General features: G+C 41.9%; 1 protein-coding gene across 1 annotated transcript in view; it reads left to right on the top strand.

Annotated features, from left to right (window-relative positions):
• Nucleotides 1-458: 458 nt before the first annotated feature.
• Nucleotides 459-17,487, top strand: part of LOC122554143 (prostaglandin F2-alpha receptor-like) — a 40,285-nt gene continuing 23,256 nt past the window's right edge. Inside the window, exons 1-2 of the mRNA XM_043698706.2 lie at nt 459-727; nt 2,699-3,534. Of these exons, the coding sequence (XP_043554641.1) occupies nt 2,755-3,534 (780 nt within the window). The 5' untranslated portion in view covers nt 459-727; nt 2,699-2,754. The remainder of the gene's footprint in view (nt 728-2,698; nt 3,535-17,487) is intronic.

Raw genomic sequence — 17,487 nt, 5'->3', positions numbered from 1 at the left:
AAAGATTTAAAAGGGACCTAACGGGCAACTTTTTATGCAGAGGGTGGTGTGTGTATGGAATGAGCTGCCTGAGGAAGTGGTGGAGGCTGGTACAATTGCAACATTTAAAAGGCATCTGGATGGATATATGAATAGAAGGATTTAGAGGGATATGGGCTCGCTAATTGCTGGCAAATGGAACCAGGATTAATTAATGATATCTGGTTAGCATGGACGAGTTGGGTCGAAGGGCCTGTTTCAGTGCTGCATGACTTTACCATTTCTGTCTGCACTGCCCACTGGTATGTTTGATGCTGTTAGTTTGGTACTGTGGGTCCCATCTTATATCCAGGATAGTTCCTCAGTCCTGGCGAATGGTTTCAGCCTGAAACGTTGAATTTCCTGCTCCTCGGATGCTGGCTGACTTGCTTTCCCAGCTTCATATCTGTCGCCTCTGGCTTCCAGCATCTGTAGTCCTTGCTGTTCCCTCGTTCCTCAGTCTCTCTTGGCCCCGAAGGCGGTCAAAGTCAGTCTTTATTCACTCGCGCTCTCTTTGTGCTCCTCGCTCTTCCCGGAAAAAGGTGGAGTGAGCAGTCTCCAGGGTAACGGGGCGGTCTTTACAAATATTGGCTTCTAGTCTCGGGTAAAATCGACAGAGAAATAGCAGACTGGATGGCAAGCTGACAGAGAGCAGACCAGCGCCTGCTACCTTGGAGAATTCCACCCGAACCCTGCGGGAACTCTCAAAGTAAGTCTCATCTTCATGCACAGGTTCTGGAAAGTTGAAATTAAAAGCTATTGAAATCGCGGGGAGTCTGCAGACAGAGGATTCTAAGCCGATTGAGAAAAGGAGATTGTCAAATAATTGAAACGAGCAATCTGTACGAGAAATAGATTTAAAATAAGCGAATGATATTTAGCTCCTTCTTACTCTCAAATAGAATTTGGATTCTTGTTTTAAAACGGGATTCCGCTTGAATTGGGGCTTCCTTTGGAGAGGAAAATCAGAAATTGCTCGATAAACTCAGCAGGTCTGGCAGCGTCTGTCCAGACAGAAACAGAGTTAACATTTCGGGTCTAGTGACCCTGCTTTTCAGAGAACGTTACCTTCTACTTTAAAGATCGTCTTCCCGGATCTGTCCTGTCCAGTGCAGGCTAACACACACCCACACACAGACACACACACACACACACACAGGCAAACACACACACACCCACACACAGACACACACACACAGACATACACATAGACACAGACACACACAGACACAGGCACACACAGAGACAGACACACACACCCACACACAGACACGCACACACAGAGACAGACACACACACCCACACACAGACACACAGACAGACACACACACAGACAGACGCAGACACACACACACAGACACACAGATGTACACACACAGACAGACAGACACACACGGGCACACACACACAGACAGACAGACACATAAACCCACACACAGACGTACACACACAGACACACACACAAAGACGGACACACACACAGACACACACAGACACACACACAGACAGACACAGACACAGACATATACACACAGATACACGCACACAGACACACACACAGACAGATGCAGACACACACACACAGACACAGACACATTGCCTTTGCGGATGACTCTATGAGATGGGGGGAATCAGTCTCGTTCCGTATCAGATACAAAGCGTCAGTCTCGCTCATTGCTCACAATAACCCCGGCATCTGTGCCCCTGCTCTTTAAAACTCAAAAGGAAGTTGTTCCCCTCCAAATCTCCAGCCAAATATTGCTGTCACCCGTTGAAGTATTTCCTTTACGGCAAATTAATTTAGCTTCTTACTTTTTATGTTCAGAATTGGTCGTTACAGTGATTGTTAGTCATTTGTAACTAATATTTTGGTGTGAAATTATTGCAGAAATCAAAAACCTGAGGTAAGTTCTTTGGCATGGATTTTTTTTATTTGATTAAGGAAACTTCTATCTATCTATCTATCTATCTATCTATCTATCTATCTATCTATCTATCTATCTATCTATCTATCTATCTATCTATCTATCTATCTATCTATCTATCTATCTATCTATCTATCTACCTATCCATCCACCTATCTATCTATCTATCAATCTATGTAGCCCCCTAGAGGAAAGACCGAAAAGGGACCTAAGAGGTAACATTTTCAGTGGTGGGCGTTTGGAATGAGTTGTCAGAGGAAGTGGTGGAGTCAGCTACAATTACAGCATTTAAAAGGCATCTGGATTGTCACATAAATAGAAAGGGTTTAGATAAATTTAGCTGGTAAATGGACCTGATTAATTCAGGATATCTGGTCAGCATGGACAAGTTGGACTGAAGGGTCTGTTTCCGTGGTGTACAACTCTCTCTTTATCTATCTATCTATCTAGCTATCTATCTATCTATCTATATATCTATTTTTTATCTATCGCAATTCTGTGTATTCAGTAAACATATTATCAACTTTATTGTGTTAATGTGTTTTTTTTAAGTTGTGGGGTAAAATTTGACTTGACAAAGATCCAAAATGAACTGTATTTGTGTTTCAGTTGAGCTAAGTATCACACTGGGTTCTAAGCTGCTGATAGATAGGATACTTCTGGTGCTGTCTCTCTGTCAAAGTGGTATCCATCACCCCTCCCCTAGGTGTCCAATGTAAAACTGTGCCCTTGTTAATGTCTTGTCTCGGTTTCAGACCATCATAATGGACGATATTGCAGGATGAATTTTGACAAGACAGGCCTCTCCTGAATGATGCTTCACATCGACATCATCGCAAATGCATCAACCAACAACACCTGTGCCGATGAGTCGAGATCCGTTCACATCCCAATTATCTTCATGACTATTGGCGTCCTCTCCAATGGTGTTGCTCTGGTCATTCTGGTGAAGGCCTATAAAAGGTTCAGACAGAAATGGAGAGCATCCTTCCTGCTGTTTGCCAGCGGACTGGTCTGCACAGACTGCTTGGGCCATATCATCACTGGTTCCATAACCATCAGGGTGTATGCCATGAACAAAAACTGGGCAAGGATTGACTCCTCGGGACATCTCTGCCCATTTTTAGGAACCAGCATGGTTTTCTTTGGCCTCTCAGCCTTATTCCTTGGCAGCGTCATGGCAATTGAACGGTGCCTGGGCATCACTCAGCCCCTTTTTCATTCTGCCAAGGTGACTTCACGCCGTGTCATGTTTATCCTGGGTGGCACTTGGCTGTTTGCCCTGGTAATCGCTTTGCTCCCTGTTCTCCAATTTGGAAAATATACAGTTCAATGCACTCAGACCTGGTGCTTCCTAAACACAAAGGACATCAAGTTTGGGGTGGACAGTGGAATTCTGCTCCTGTTCTCGTCCTTGGGATTGACTGCTCTCAGCATTTCCTTCCTGTGCAACACCATTAGTGGCATGGCTCTGGTGAGAAATCACATGAAGAACAAGCTCAACAGACAAGGGAAATCACACCATGTAGAAATGTTGGTCCAATTAATGACCATAATGCTTGTCTCCTGTGTTTGTTGGGGTCCATTCCTGGTAAGCCAACCTATCTATACTGTGTCTTCTGGCACCAAATACTTACTTCCAAATATTTACCATCACTGATGAACACCTTTGTGTAAAATCTTTCCCTTTTTAAAAATGTTATTGTTGTTATAAAGCCCTTTGACAACCAAATCTGAAAAGTGGATTAACAATGGTTATGTTATGTGCATTATATTTTATACACAAATGCATAAGCAAGTGCACTACCAAGAATATTAACTGAATATTAATTGCGTTTATGTTAATATTTCATGGCTAGTTATATAAGAATCTGTTGAGCTTTAAGTTGGCCTAAAAGGCAAGTTCAAAATTCATAATTAGCAAAGTTGAGTGAATTCATTTTCTTATTAAATAATCTTTAGGTAAATGATGTGCCTTTATATCATTTGATAGGAAATCATTGAACCACTTTTGTGTGTTTACAATATTTCAGGACCAGTTTGCATCTATCAATCAGTCAATGTATTTTGTATTTTTGGACAGAATGTGTAGTAGGAAATTGCCAGTGATGGAAGGCTATGCCATTTTATAACTGCAGTCAAACATTAATACTCTTTATTTTAATAGCTGAATTATTCAGTATTTTAGCAACTATATGGAGTGTCCGTACCCTCTACTACCCACTTAAATATTAATCCAATTTCCTTGCATCTGTTCCCATGGGCTCTCTTAATACTCCCTTTGAGCATGATCATCACACTCAGTAATGAGCAACGACATCTAAATCCTCTGTCCTCCTTCCCTCTTCAGTACTTTTCCCCATGTCCCTGGTCTGGAAGTTTGCAACAATCCTACACATAGATTTAATTCCATTAATAAGCTTGAATACTTCAATAAAATGTTCCATTTCTCAACTGTATGTGTGGCTGCAGTGGTGGTGCGCACACATAATGTACAGACCTTTGAAAAAGGAAGACTTATTTAGTATGTGAAAGTCAAATGAAGGGGTTACAACAATAATTTGCACAAACAGTGGTGCCTTCAGAAAAAAAAAGTTCTGAGATATTTACTTTTTGCCAGTTTAGAGCATTCTGAACAAAAGGTGCAAAGCAAAGATTTCTGGAATATGTTCTTTCAATTTAAAAATTACCATGAGATTACAAGTAAGCCTCTGTTAGTACTATTGCACAATAATCCTAGATTGTACACACACGCACAGACCTACTGTTTGACTTTAAACTCAAGCAATTATAAAGAAGAAACCTAATATGCGTGAACTCTTTGGCAGTGAATGAATGTAGCTTTCTTACTGAGAGTGAATTACATTTCCTTCCTGACTCTCTTTTTAATACGTCTTTTGCATATTTTTTCCCAGGAGTGTGCCTTGGGAGGTATATTGACAGGATGTTATTTTGTTTAAAGATTATTAGATTGCTCTGTGGACAGCAATGGCAAGGCTAAAAACAAAAAAAAACCCCGGAAATCGCTGGAGAAACTTTGCTGGTCTGACAGGATCTGTGGAGAGAAAGCAGAGTTAACACTTTGAATACAGTTTGAAAACAGTTGGGAAAAGAAACAAACAAAACTGCAGATGCTGTAAAGGAATGCAGGGTTCTGAGAAAGGGCCACTTGAGCCAAAGTGTTAACTCTGATTTCTTTCCACAGATGTTGCCAGACCTGCTGAGCGTTTCCGGCAATTCCCATTTTTGAAAACAGTTTGCTTTTACACAGATGCTCCATATATGCTGCCAGACCTGCTGAGCATTTCCAGCAATTCCTGTTTTTGCTTCTGATTTCCAGCAGCTGTGGTTTTTATTTTGCTTTTATGTGTCCCATGTTGTTGCAAATAAATCACACTGATATCCAAACATCACGTACCTTCTCTATGTTATAATTTTCTTCAACTAGAAAATCTGCCTTCTCGCTAAATTCAGCCTCCTGTCTATTCTTCTTGCTGCCCCATTGGTTTCCATATGCCACGTGGCAAGTACTGTGGAAGGGTCACCGGAGCTGAAACATTAACTCTGATTTCTCTCCACAGTTGCTGCCAGACCTGCTGAGCTTTTCCAGCAATTTCTGTTTTTGTTTTTGACAAATGCTTCGCTGTCTTTGAGAATAATTACATGCATCTGCCAGAACTGATGCCTCTTTAACTCTAGACACTTTATGCACAATAAACTAGATACAATCGTAGGGATCTTCTACTTTGCGAACATTAACTGGGCTCACCTGAGTGTGAGAGAGTTAGAGGGGTTGCATTTTCAAAGTCCACCCAAGGCAGTCTTTTTTTGTGCCAGTATGTAGGAAGTCCTACAGGAGATGGGGCAGTGCTCGACTTAATACTAGGGATGAAGCCAATCAAGTTGTTGAAGTGTCAATGGGAGAATTGAGAAAGTGACCATAACTCTAACTTTCAAAGTCATTATAAAATAAGAATAAGGATAGAGCAGAGGTTATGTGTCTACATAGAACATAGAACACAGAACATTACAGTGCAGTACAGGCCCTTCAGCCCTCGATGTTGTGCCGACCAGTCATAGCAATCTGAAGCTCATCTAACCTACACTATTCCATGTACGTCCATATGTTTGTCCAATGACGACTTAAATGCATTTAAACTTGGCGAATCTCCTACCGTTGCAGGCAAAACATTCCATACCCTTACTACTCTCTGAGTAAAGAAACTACCTCTGACATCTGTCCTATATCTATCACCCCTCAATTCAAAGCTATGCCCCCTCGTGCTCGCCATCTACATATTTAGAAAAAGGCTCTCCCTGTCCACCCTATCTAACCCTCTGATTATCTTATATGTCTCTATTAAGTCATCTCTCAACCTTCTTCTCTCCAACGAAAACAGCCTCAAGTCCCTCAGCCTTTCCTCAAAAGACCTCCCCTCCATACCAGTCAACATCCCAGTAAATCTCCTCTGAACCCTTTCCAAAGCTTCCACATCCTTCTTATAATGCGGTGACCAGAACTGTACACAATACTCCAAGTGCAGCCGCACCAGTGTTTTGTACAGCTGTAGCATAACCTCATGACTCCGGAACTCGATCCCTCTATTAATAAAAGCTAAAACACTGTATGCCTTCTAACAATCCTGTCAACCTGGGTGGCAACTTTCAAGGATCTTTGAGGGTGCATACATGAGAATCAGTGGTCGGCACAACATCGTGGGCTGAAGGGCCTGTTCTGTGCTGTACTGTTCTATGTTCTATGTTCTATCTGTGTACCTGGACACCGAGATCTCTCTGCTCATCTACACTACCAAGAACCTTACCATTAGCCCAGTACTTTGCATTCCGGTTACTCCGACCAAAGTGAATCACCTCACTCTTATCTGCATTAAACTCCATTTGTCACCTCTCAGCCCAGCTCTGCAGCTTATCTATGTCTCTCTGTAACCTACAACACCCTTCGTCACTATCCACAGCTCCACTGACCTTAGTGTCGTCTGCAAATTTACTAACCCACCCTTCCACGCCCTCATCCAGGTCATTTATAAAAATGATGAACAGTCTAAATTGGGGAAGGCTGATTTCAATATCATTAGACAAGATCTGGCAAATATAGATTGGGAGCAGCTATTTGCAGATAAGTCTACATTTGTAGTATGGTGAGAATTCAGGGCCAGCACATTCCTCTAAGAGTGAAGGGCAAGGGTAACAAGTCCATCAAGGGATATTATGAATTTGATAATAAAAAGAAGTATATGTCAGGTAGAGCACATTAAAAACAGGAAAGCTCTTCAAAAATACAGAGTGGACAGTTACTTAAAAAGGAAGTTTGGAATGTAAAGAAATACTTTTGCCAGAAAGGATAAAGGAAAACCCCAAGACATTTTATAAGTATTTTAAGAGCAAGAGGATAGCTGGAGAAAGAGTAGACCCTATTCAAGACCAAAGGGACAATATGGACATGGAACCAAAAGATAGTGGTGAGGTCTTAAAGGAATACTTCATCTGTGTTCACATTGTAGCTGGGAATTTTACTTGGGATGGTGAAATTCTGGAACACGTTAAGATTAATAAGGTGGGAGTATTCGATGTTTTACAAGGCATGCAGGGGAATAAATCCCCTGTGTCCAATGTAATGTATCTCAGGCTGCTATGGGAGTCAAAGGAGGAGATTGCTGGGCCCAGATAGAGATATTTAATACTTTGCTGGCCAGAGGTAAAGTGCCAAAAGACTGAAGGATAGCTAATGTAGTTCCTTTGATCAAGAAGGGCAGGAGGAAGAGACCAGGTTATTGCAGACCAGCGAGGCTGATGTCAGTGATATGGAAGTTATTGGAAAAAGTTCTGAGAAGCAGGATTAGTCAACACTTGTAAATGGGATTACTGTAGTTTGGTGTTTGCTGGTTGGCATAGTCATGATGGGCTGAAGGGCCTTTTCAACGCTGTCTGACTCTATGATTCTATGAAATAGGACTTAATCTGAGTTCTTCCATTTTCACAATTTCACTCAGATTTTCAAAGGTTTGCTCTAACTTCAATGAATGGCACCATCAATTCCATCATGTTCATTTTACCCCAGTGAAATCAGCAAATGTCTGTTTGAGTGTGTTTTGACATTACTGCACTAACCTTACCTGGTAGACATCAGGAATTATCTAATTGATATTAATGTCATGGTTTCAGTCATCTCAAAATTTAAGAGCTGCTCTTGTGAATGATCAAACTTTGTCAATCAGGACATATTGCAGCTTAAATGTCCATGAGTTCTTTGGCCTCTTCACTTGTTTTGCAACTTTCTCAAATGAAAGAAAATATCTCACTATCCCTTCTTCCATTCAGGAATGAAACAAAGATTGTTGATGAAATCAAACATCTGAATCAGATTTCCCTTGTCATCCGCTGGACTTTCTTTCAGCTCACATCCTTAGCTGCTCCCCACAGACATTAATGACATAGTGGGTTATGAAATCTCAAGGGATCACAATTCTTCACTTTTGCAGATGTGGCCTTTAACTGTTTTACAAGAGATGTTCTGTCATTGACTGCTTCAATGAATGTTCCGGTGTGATCAATCACTCTTCTTTTCTATGATCTGTTAGAGTCATAGAGTCATGGAGATGTACAGCATGGAAACGGACCCTTCGGTCTAACAATAGACAATAGGTGCAGGAGTAGGCCATTCTGCCCTTCGAGCCTGCACCACCATTCATTATGATCATGGCTGATCATCCTTAATCAGTATCCTGTTCCTGCCTTATCTCCATAACCCTTGATTCCACTATCTTTGAGAGCTCTATCCAACTCTTTCTTAAGTGAATCCAGAGACTGGGCCTCCACTGCCCTCTGGGGCAGAGCATTTCACACAGCCACCACTCTCTGGGTGAAGAAGTTTCTCCTCATCTCTGTCCTAAATGGTCTACCCCGTATTTTTAAGCTGTGTCCTCTGGTTCAGCACTCACCCATCAGCGGAAACATGTTTCCTGCCTCCAGAGTGTCCAATCCTTTAATAATCTTAAATGTCTCAATCATATCCCCTCTCAGTCTTCTAAACTCAAGGGTATACAAGCCCAGTCGCTCCAGTCTTTTAGTGTAAGGTAATCCCGCCATTCTAGGAATTGACCTCGTGAACCTACGCTGCACTCCCTCAATAGCCAGGATGTCTTTCCTCAAATTTGGAGACCAGAACTGCACACAGTACTCCAGGTGTGGTCTCACCAGGGCCCTGTACAGCTGCAGAAGAACCTCTTTGCTTCTATACTCAATCCCTCTTGTTATGCAGGCCAGCATGCTATTAGCCTTCTTCACTACCTACTGTACCTGCATGCTTACCTTCATTGACTGGTGTACAAGAACACCCAGATCTCTCTGTACTGCCCCTTTACCTAAATTGATTCCATTTAGGTAGTAATCTGCCTTCCTGTTCTTGCCACCAAAGTAGATAACCATATATTTATCCACATTAAACTGCATCTGCCATGCATCTGACCACTCACCTAACTTGTCCAGGTCACCCTGTAATCTCCTAACATCCTCATTACATTTCACCCTGCCACCAGCTTAGTATCATCAGCAATTTGCTAATGTTATTGCAAATACCATCTTCTATATCATTAATATATATTGTAAAAAGCTGCAGTCCCAGCACTGATCTCTGCGGTACCCCGCTGGTCACTGCCTGCCATTCCAAAATGGAGCCGTTTATCACTACTCTTTGTTTCCTATCAGCCAACCAACTTTCAATCCAAGTTAGTACTTTGCCCCCAATACCATGCGCCCTAACTTTGCTCACTAACCTCCTGTGTGGGACTTTATCAAAAGCTTTCTGAAAGTCCAGGTACACTACATCTACTGGATCTCCCTCGTCCATCTTCAGAGTTACATCCTCAAAAAATTCCAGAAGAACTAGTCCATGCTGACCAGATATCCTAAACTAATTGAGTGCTATTTTCCACTTGTAGTCCTAAATTGCAGGCCAGTTAGCTTGGTTTGTGCCTGAGCTCTAGTCTTGCTCAGTGACATCCAGGGAGTCCTTCTTATGAACTTTTTGACCACCTTACCAGCTGTACTGAAATATTAATGCTCACAGGTTTCTTCCATGGCCTCTGGCAACACAAAACCAGCAATCTCTCTGTTTGAGTCCTGCCTCCAACACTTAGCTATCTACTAAGTCCTGGAAGTTCCTCCTGAGTTTTGACAGTACAGAACCATCCTCCTGCTCTCGATTTCTCACTGAGTCCCCTACACAGAATGTTTGTACTTCAGTTAAATTCTTTGCAGTGCAACTAACTGCAGTTACTTCTTTACCTCACCTTCTGTCATATTCACTAATTTCTATAATCTTGAACTCCTCTTCGCAAACCCCTGAACTGTCTTGAGTGACACATCGAAAACTTTCCAATGAGCGGCTCTCCTATTGTTAGGCAGAGTTGAAAGTTACCAACTATTTTCAAATAGTTGAATGCAATACTACAGGAACTGAATTTACCCTAAAGAGTACGTTCTCATTGAATGCTCAAAATCGCTTTTGTGACAAGTCAGAATCTCCAGGGTTAATAATCGTGGTCTCTGCGGTACTCATTCTGCACAATAACCTTTAGAGGTGGGCAAAGTTAAAAATCACACAACACCAGGTTATAGTCCAACAGGTTTAATTGGAAGCACACTAGCTTTTGGAGCGACGCTCCTTCATCAGGTGATTGTCAGGACATCAGGTGATCAGGACAATCACCTGATGAAGGAGCGTTGCTCCGAAAGCTAGTGTGCTTTCAATTAAACCTGTTGGACTATAACCTGGTGTTGTGATTTTTAACTTTGTACACCCCAGTCCAACACCGGCATCTCCGAATCATTAGAGGTGGGTAATGTTGCTCATTCTTCATATACACAGAGGCAATCCAAACATGCTTTGTGCGATCTTGCTGTTGTGATGGGTGTGGAGAGAGTATAAGTTGGGCAGACCAGAACTAGAGGCTGTTATTATGAGTCACCATGATCACTGTAATGATAGAATTACAGCCTATTGCACCCATCTCGACCGTCTGAAGAGCATCCCACCAGGACACTGCGCCCTACACTATCCCTGTAGCCCTGCATTTCCCCAGGCTAATCCACCAAGCCTGCACATCCCTGGACACTAGGGACAATTTAACATGGGCAATCCACCTAGCCTGTATATCTTTGGACTGTGGGAGGAAACCAGAGCAAACCCACACAGAGAATATGTAAGCTCCACACAAACAGTCACTTGAGGCTGGAATTGAACCCAAGTCCCTGGTGTTGTGAGGTAGCTGTGCTAACCACTGAGCCACTGTGTTGCCCTCATTAATAAATCAATAAGGAGTCCAAGTAGAAAGATCTTTCTGTAAAGGGTGGTGAGAAGATGCAACTTGCTTCACAAAGATTAGTGACGGTGAATAGCATAGGTGCCTTTAAGGGGAAGTGAGCTAAGTACGGGATGGGGACAGGACTAAGATGATACACTGATCGGGTGAGATAAAGAATGATAGAAGGAATTGTTGAAGTTAATTTTTTCATAAAATAATCTCAGGAGTCTCAGGCACAGGTTTAATGATCATTTATTGAGTCAATGTGAGGAAAGGACTATCGCAGAAAACATTCTGAGGACAGACTCTGCCAGTGAGAGAGAAACATTAAATATTTATACATTGTAAATCACTTAGACAATCATTCTGTTTCAGCCAAATAATTTGATTCCCACATATCTTGGATTGTGTACGTTGTATATCAAAAATGGTATAAACTCTCTGGCCTTAATCAGCCCCCCTTATCTTCTATGTGCCTATCTCAGCCTTAAATTCTTCATTGTCATGGCTGGCACTCTGCTATTTTGGGATGGCATGGTGGCATAGTGGTTAGCACTGCAGCCTTGCAGTACCAGGGACCCAGGTTCAATTCCAGCCTCAGGTGACTGTCTGTGTGGAGTTTGCATGTTCTCCCCGTGTCTGTGTAGGTTTCCTTCCACAGTCCAAAGATGTGCAGGTCCAGTGGATTGGCCGTGCTAAATTGCCCATAGTGTTCAGTGCATTAGTGAGAGGGAAATGGATCTGGGTGGGTTAATCTTTGGAGGGTCAGTGTGGACTTGTTGGGCTGAAGGGCCTGTTTCCACACTCTGGGGAATCTAATCTATTTCAGCAGCATTTTGAATTTGCTTGCATTGTTAATTTTTTTCTTGACAACCTGTCTTGAATAAGAAACAAAGAATCTTAGAAATCAGGCGTAACTAAATTCCCAAATAAAAAGCTGCAACGCTGGAAATCAGAAACAACGAAAGAAATTGCTAGAAAAGCTCAGCAGGTCTGGCAACATGTATGACGAGAAATCAGAGTTAATGTTTCAGGTCCAGTGACACTTCATTAGAAACGAGGAGTTTGATTTCTCTCCATAGATGCTGCCAGACTCGCTGAGCTTTTCCAGCAATTTCTGTTTTTGTAACTAAATTCCTTTCTGTTTTCTCATGTCATTGCTAATGCCATCTTAAGAGTTTCTTAATCTTTCCCAAATAAATTGATTTGGGGTTAACCCATACCACACTCAATATTTTTCTTTTACAGAAAGTTATCACCAGCATAGACTGAAGGGACTGAATGGCCTGTTTCAGTGCTGTATGTTCTATATAACACACAGTCGGAATAGAAATCATAGCTATCTCGCCTGTATTTCGTTAATATATTACTCTCATGTACAAATTAAAACTGTATCCTCTACCAAACTTTGTGTCCCTTCAAAGCTATTCCACTCTTTGGAATGGTTTCTATATTCTCTCTCTACTAAACTGAAGACATTAAGATCTTGAAAGATCAGGGATTTGAGTCCCAGGTCCACAATTTCCATTCCATTCCACAAAGCAATAAATTTTACCCAGCAAGCACATGACTTTTTCAGAACCCTGAAGCAAACACTGGCTTTTGTCAAAGTTAAGTCAACGGCACTGGTTTCAAAAAGAAACACTGATCCATTTTTTTTTGTGCTGTGGCGGTTTTGATTTTGGGGTTTACTCGAATTGCATTTACGCCTTTATTAAAACAGGGAACTAGAGAATTTTACACAAAGAATTTGCACTTATATAGGTCCAGCTTTTAAAGTGCCCAAAATTGCTTTCCAACCATTGTCATACCCCTGAGGTGGTGCCACTGCTGCAGTGCAGAAAATGGACTGACAAATCTCACAGTCAACAATGAGATGAATTGTATTTTGCTGATGCATTTGAGGGATAATTACTGGACCGAATATGTACTCTGTTCCTCTAAATAATGTAATGGGACCTTTTATAGGGTAAGGGTACACAGAGCCTCAGTTTAGTGTCTGATTGAGAGACACGCACTCCATCTGTACTGCATTGGAATAGCAGCCTGGATTATGTAGTCAAGTGTGTGAAATGTGATTTAAACCTAAGAAGCTGATGTATTGCTACTAAGTCATAGCTAGTATTGCCATCACCTACAATCGATTCTTTATTAACAGAGCTTAATATGCCTGACAGTCTCTGCTTACTTCTTTTACTTATTCATCAGATCTGGCGTCACTAGCGTTTTTGGACCATCCCTAATTGTTCTTGTGAAGATGGTAGTATATATTGCCTATGTGAATTATAACAGTCCTTGGGATGTCGGGACACCCGCAGTTGCTGTTGGGGAGGGAGTTCCAGGATTTTGATCCAGCGAAAGTAAAGGATGTCATTGCAAATAGGGTTGGTGTGTGGTTGGGAGGGGAACTTTCATGTGGGTGGTGTTCTCTTGAATCTTTGGCCTTCTGAATGGTAGAGATTGTGAGCATGAAATGTGCTGTTGATGGCTTGTTGTGAAGCTGGAATGCTATGAACAGTTTTGGGTCCCTTATCTAAGGCAATATATATTGGCCCTGGAGGCAGCCCAGTGAGTGTTCACTAGGCTGGTATCGGATATGGAGGGACTGCCTTATGGGACGAGGTGAGTGGATTAGGCCTGTACTTATTGGAATACAGGATAATGAGAGGCAACTTTATTGAAATATATGTAGAGGACCTGACAGAGTAGATGTGGAAAGGTCGTTTCCCCTTGTGGGAGAGAGCAGGACCAGTGGGCATAATCTCAGAGTAAGGGCGTCACACATCTAAGAGTGAGATGAACAGAAATTTCTTCTCTTTGAGAGTGTGAATCTGTGGAATTCTTTACTGTACAGGGCTGTGGAGGTACAGACATTCAGTATATTCAAAACGGAGTAAGATATATTTTTTAAAAATAAGGCAGTTAATGGTTATGGGGAAAAGTCAGGAAAGTGGAATTAAAGATGACCAAATCAGCCATGATCTTATGGAATGCTGAAGTAGACTTCATGGGCTGAATGGCCTACTTCTTGCATTTTGTGGTCTTACAGCACACACCTGCCATGATGCACCAGGGCGAAAGTGAGGACTGCAGGTGCTGGAGATCGGAGTCAAGATTAGAGTGGTGCTGGAAAAGCGCAGCAGGTCAGGCAGCATCCGAGGAGCAGGAAAATCGATGTTTCGGGATGATACAGGACATTTGAGAGGTAGAGGGAGTGAATGTTGAAGGGGTAGTAATCAAGCTTTATCCCCTCGATAGTCTTAGTCATAGAGTCATTTGGCATGGAAACAGACCCTTTGGTCCAACCAGTCCATGCTGAACATAATGCAAGACTAAACTATCTGGTCTGCCTGCTCCTGACCCATATCCCTCCAAACCTTTCCTATTCATGTATCCATCCAATGTCTTTTAAATGTTGTAATTGTACCTACATCCACCACTCCCTCAGGACGTTCATTCCACATATGAAAAATTTGCTTCTTATGTCTTTCTTAAATCTCTCTCCTCTCACTTTAAAAATGTGCCCCCTCGTCTTGAAACTCCCTATTTTAAGGAAAAGACAACTACCATCAACTCTATCTGTATCTCTAATTATTTTCTAAACTTTTATCAAGTCACCTTTCAACCTTCGACAGTCCAATGAAAAAAGCCTATCCAGTCTATCCAGCCTTTCTTATAATTCAAACTTTCCATAACTTGGCAACATCCTGGTAAATCACTTCTGAGCCCTCTCCAGCTTAATATTATCCTCCTATGGCTGGGTGACCAGAACTGGAGACAGCATTCCAGAAGAGACCTCTGCAGTTTTGGAGTTCCAGTAATCCAGGCAAGAGGGGAATATTCCATCACACTCATGACTTGTACTTTGTAGATTGTAGACAGGTTTTGAGGAGTCAGGAGGTGACTTGCAGAATTTACAGCTTCTAACTTTCTATTGTGGCCACAATCCCCATATGGGTGAACCAGTTCATTTTCTAGTCAATGGTTAACCCTAGATCGTTTATAGTGGAGGGTTCAGTGATGGAAATGCCATTAAATGTCAAGGAGAGATCCCAGAATTTACTCTTGTTGGAAATGCTCATTGCCTGGCACTTGTGTGGCATGACTGTTATTTGCCAGTTATTAGTACAAGCTTGATGTTGCCCAAGACTTGGTATATTTGGACATGGTCTGTTTTAATGTCTTAGGAATTGCAAATGGTGCTGAACATTGTATAATCAACCAATCAGTGGAATATTTTTCCTTGATCCCAATTGACTACAACTTTGCTAGGGCTCCTTGACATCCACACTTGGTTCACTGCTAACTTGATGTCAGGGGTGGTCACCCTCACTTCCTCTCTTGAGTTTAGCTCTTTTCTTCAACTGTGGCCCAAGGCTGTAGTGAGATCAGGAGCTGAGTATTAGTGAGCAAGTTATCGTTGAGTCAGTGCCACTTGATAGCACCTGTTGATGACATTACTTTGCTGATGGAGACTGATGGAGCAGTCATTGGCCAGTTTGGATTTGTGCTGATTTTTTTAAAGAGGATCCTATCTGGGCAATTGTCAAATGCCTTCTGGAAATCAAAGTACATCATGTCTATGGGTTTCTTCTTTAACTACAATACTTATTACTTCCTGAATCATCTACTGTTTCAGCAACCTCTTCTTTTGAGACTGTAGGATGCAGTCCATCAGGACCCAAAGACATGTCAGTCTTTAGTTCCAATAACTCCTTTTCCCTGGTGACAGTAATAATTTCTGGGATGTTATTTGTACCCTCCACAGCGAATACAGATGCAAAATATTTGTTCAATTCATCTGCCATTTCCTCATTTCTAACAGAGTTGCTCAGTACATAGCCAATGGTCACTTTACTTCTTCTTTTCCTTCTTAAATACCTGTAGAAAGTCTGCGTGTCTCTTTTATACTTCCAACTGGATTTTGCTCATACTCTAATTTCTCCCTCCTTTTATCTTTTGGCCTTTTTTTATATTCTGTCCAATATTTTGACTTGTCACTCACTCATCCTTGTGGAAGCATGCGTTTTTCTTTCATTTCAACACCATTTTTAAATTCCTTACTTAGCCACGGATGAAATCTCTTTTCCTTGGATATCGTGTGGTGAATCGAGTTGGCTGACAGTGGGTGTCTCTGATGCTGGGGATTTCAGGAGATGAGTCAGCTGCTTAGCATTTCTGGATGAAAATGCTCGCAAAAGACACCCCATCTTAAAGCATGGAGATATTTGTGGATCCTCCTCTAATTAGTTGGTTCATTGTCTGCCATCAGGATGGCAGAGTTTCAATCTGATCTGTTGGTTGTGAGGTCTCTTAGCTCTTGGAGATAGTGGAGATGCTGCAGATGCTGGAGAAGTCAGAGTTGATAATGTGTGGCGCTGGAAACAGCACAGCAGGTCAGGCAGCATCTGAGGAGCAAGAGAGTGGATGAAGCGTTATGCCCAAAATGTCCACTCTCTTGCTCCTCAGATGCTGCCTGACCTGCTGTGCTTTTTCTTGCATCATACTTTATTGACTGGGCTCTCTTAGCTCTGTCAATCATGTGCTGCTTCTGCTGTTCTGCACAAATTTATCTCCAGGAAGGCACATCATTTTTATTTTTGTTTGCCTGGGACTGCCCTTGCTCAGCCTCATGCATTCTTCCCTGAAGCATGTTTGTTTGCCCAGCTTGAATAGTAGAGGGATGGGTAAGCTGGACCATGGGGGTTCATATATTGTGGTTGATTACAATTCTGTTGCTGAGGATGGACCACAGCACCTCATGTACTTTGACGGGTTATCAAATATTTATTTCACTAAAATTCAACTAATAAATCTCTCACAATGGGAGAGAAACAATCCTATGAATAAACTGACTGCTTTTAATCAAGCTCTTTGGACATTTTACAACAGATGGCTGGAGCAGATATGATTTGAACCCAGTCACTAGGACACTGTCACTACAACACAATATGAGGGGTATACATAAAGTGAATGACAAGTGTCTTTTCTCTAGGGTGGGGGATTTCAAGATTGTGGGTCTTATTTTTAAGGTGAGAGGAGAAAATTAAAAAGGGTGTGAGTGGCAATTTATTGATATAGAGAGTAGTATGTGTGTGGAATGAACATAAAGACGATGTGGTGGTTGCATGTAGTTAAAAGACATTTAGATAAGTATATGAATAGGAAATGTTTGGAGGGATTTGAGCCAAGTGCAAGCAGGTGGGACTACTTTAGTTTGG

Source organism: Chiloscyllium plagiosum, unplaced genomic scaffold, assembly GCF_037043375.1.
Source record: "Chiloscyllium plagiosum isolate Xiang-an unplaced genomic scaffold, Cpla_swu_hap1 HiC_scaffold_9, whole genome shotgun sequence".
NCBI lineage: Eukaryota > Metazoa > Chordata > Chondrichthyes > Orectolobiformes > Hemiscylliidae > Chiloscyllium > Chiloscyllium plagiosum.
Note: the sequence above shows the minus strand (reverse complement) of the source record. Positions and strands in the feature narration are given on the sequence as shown.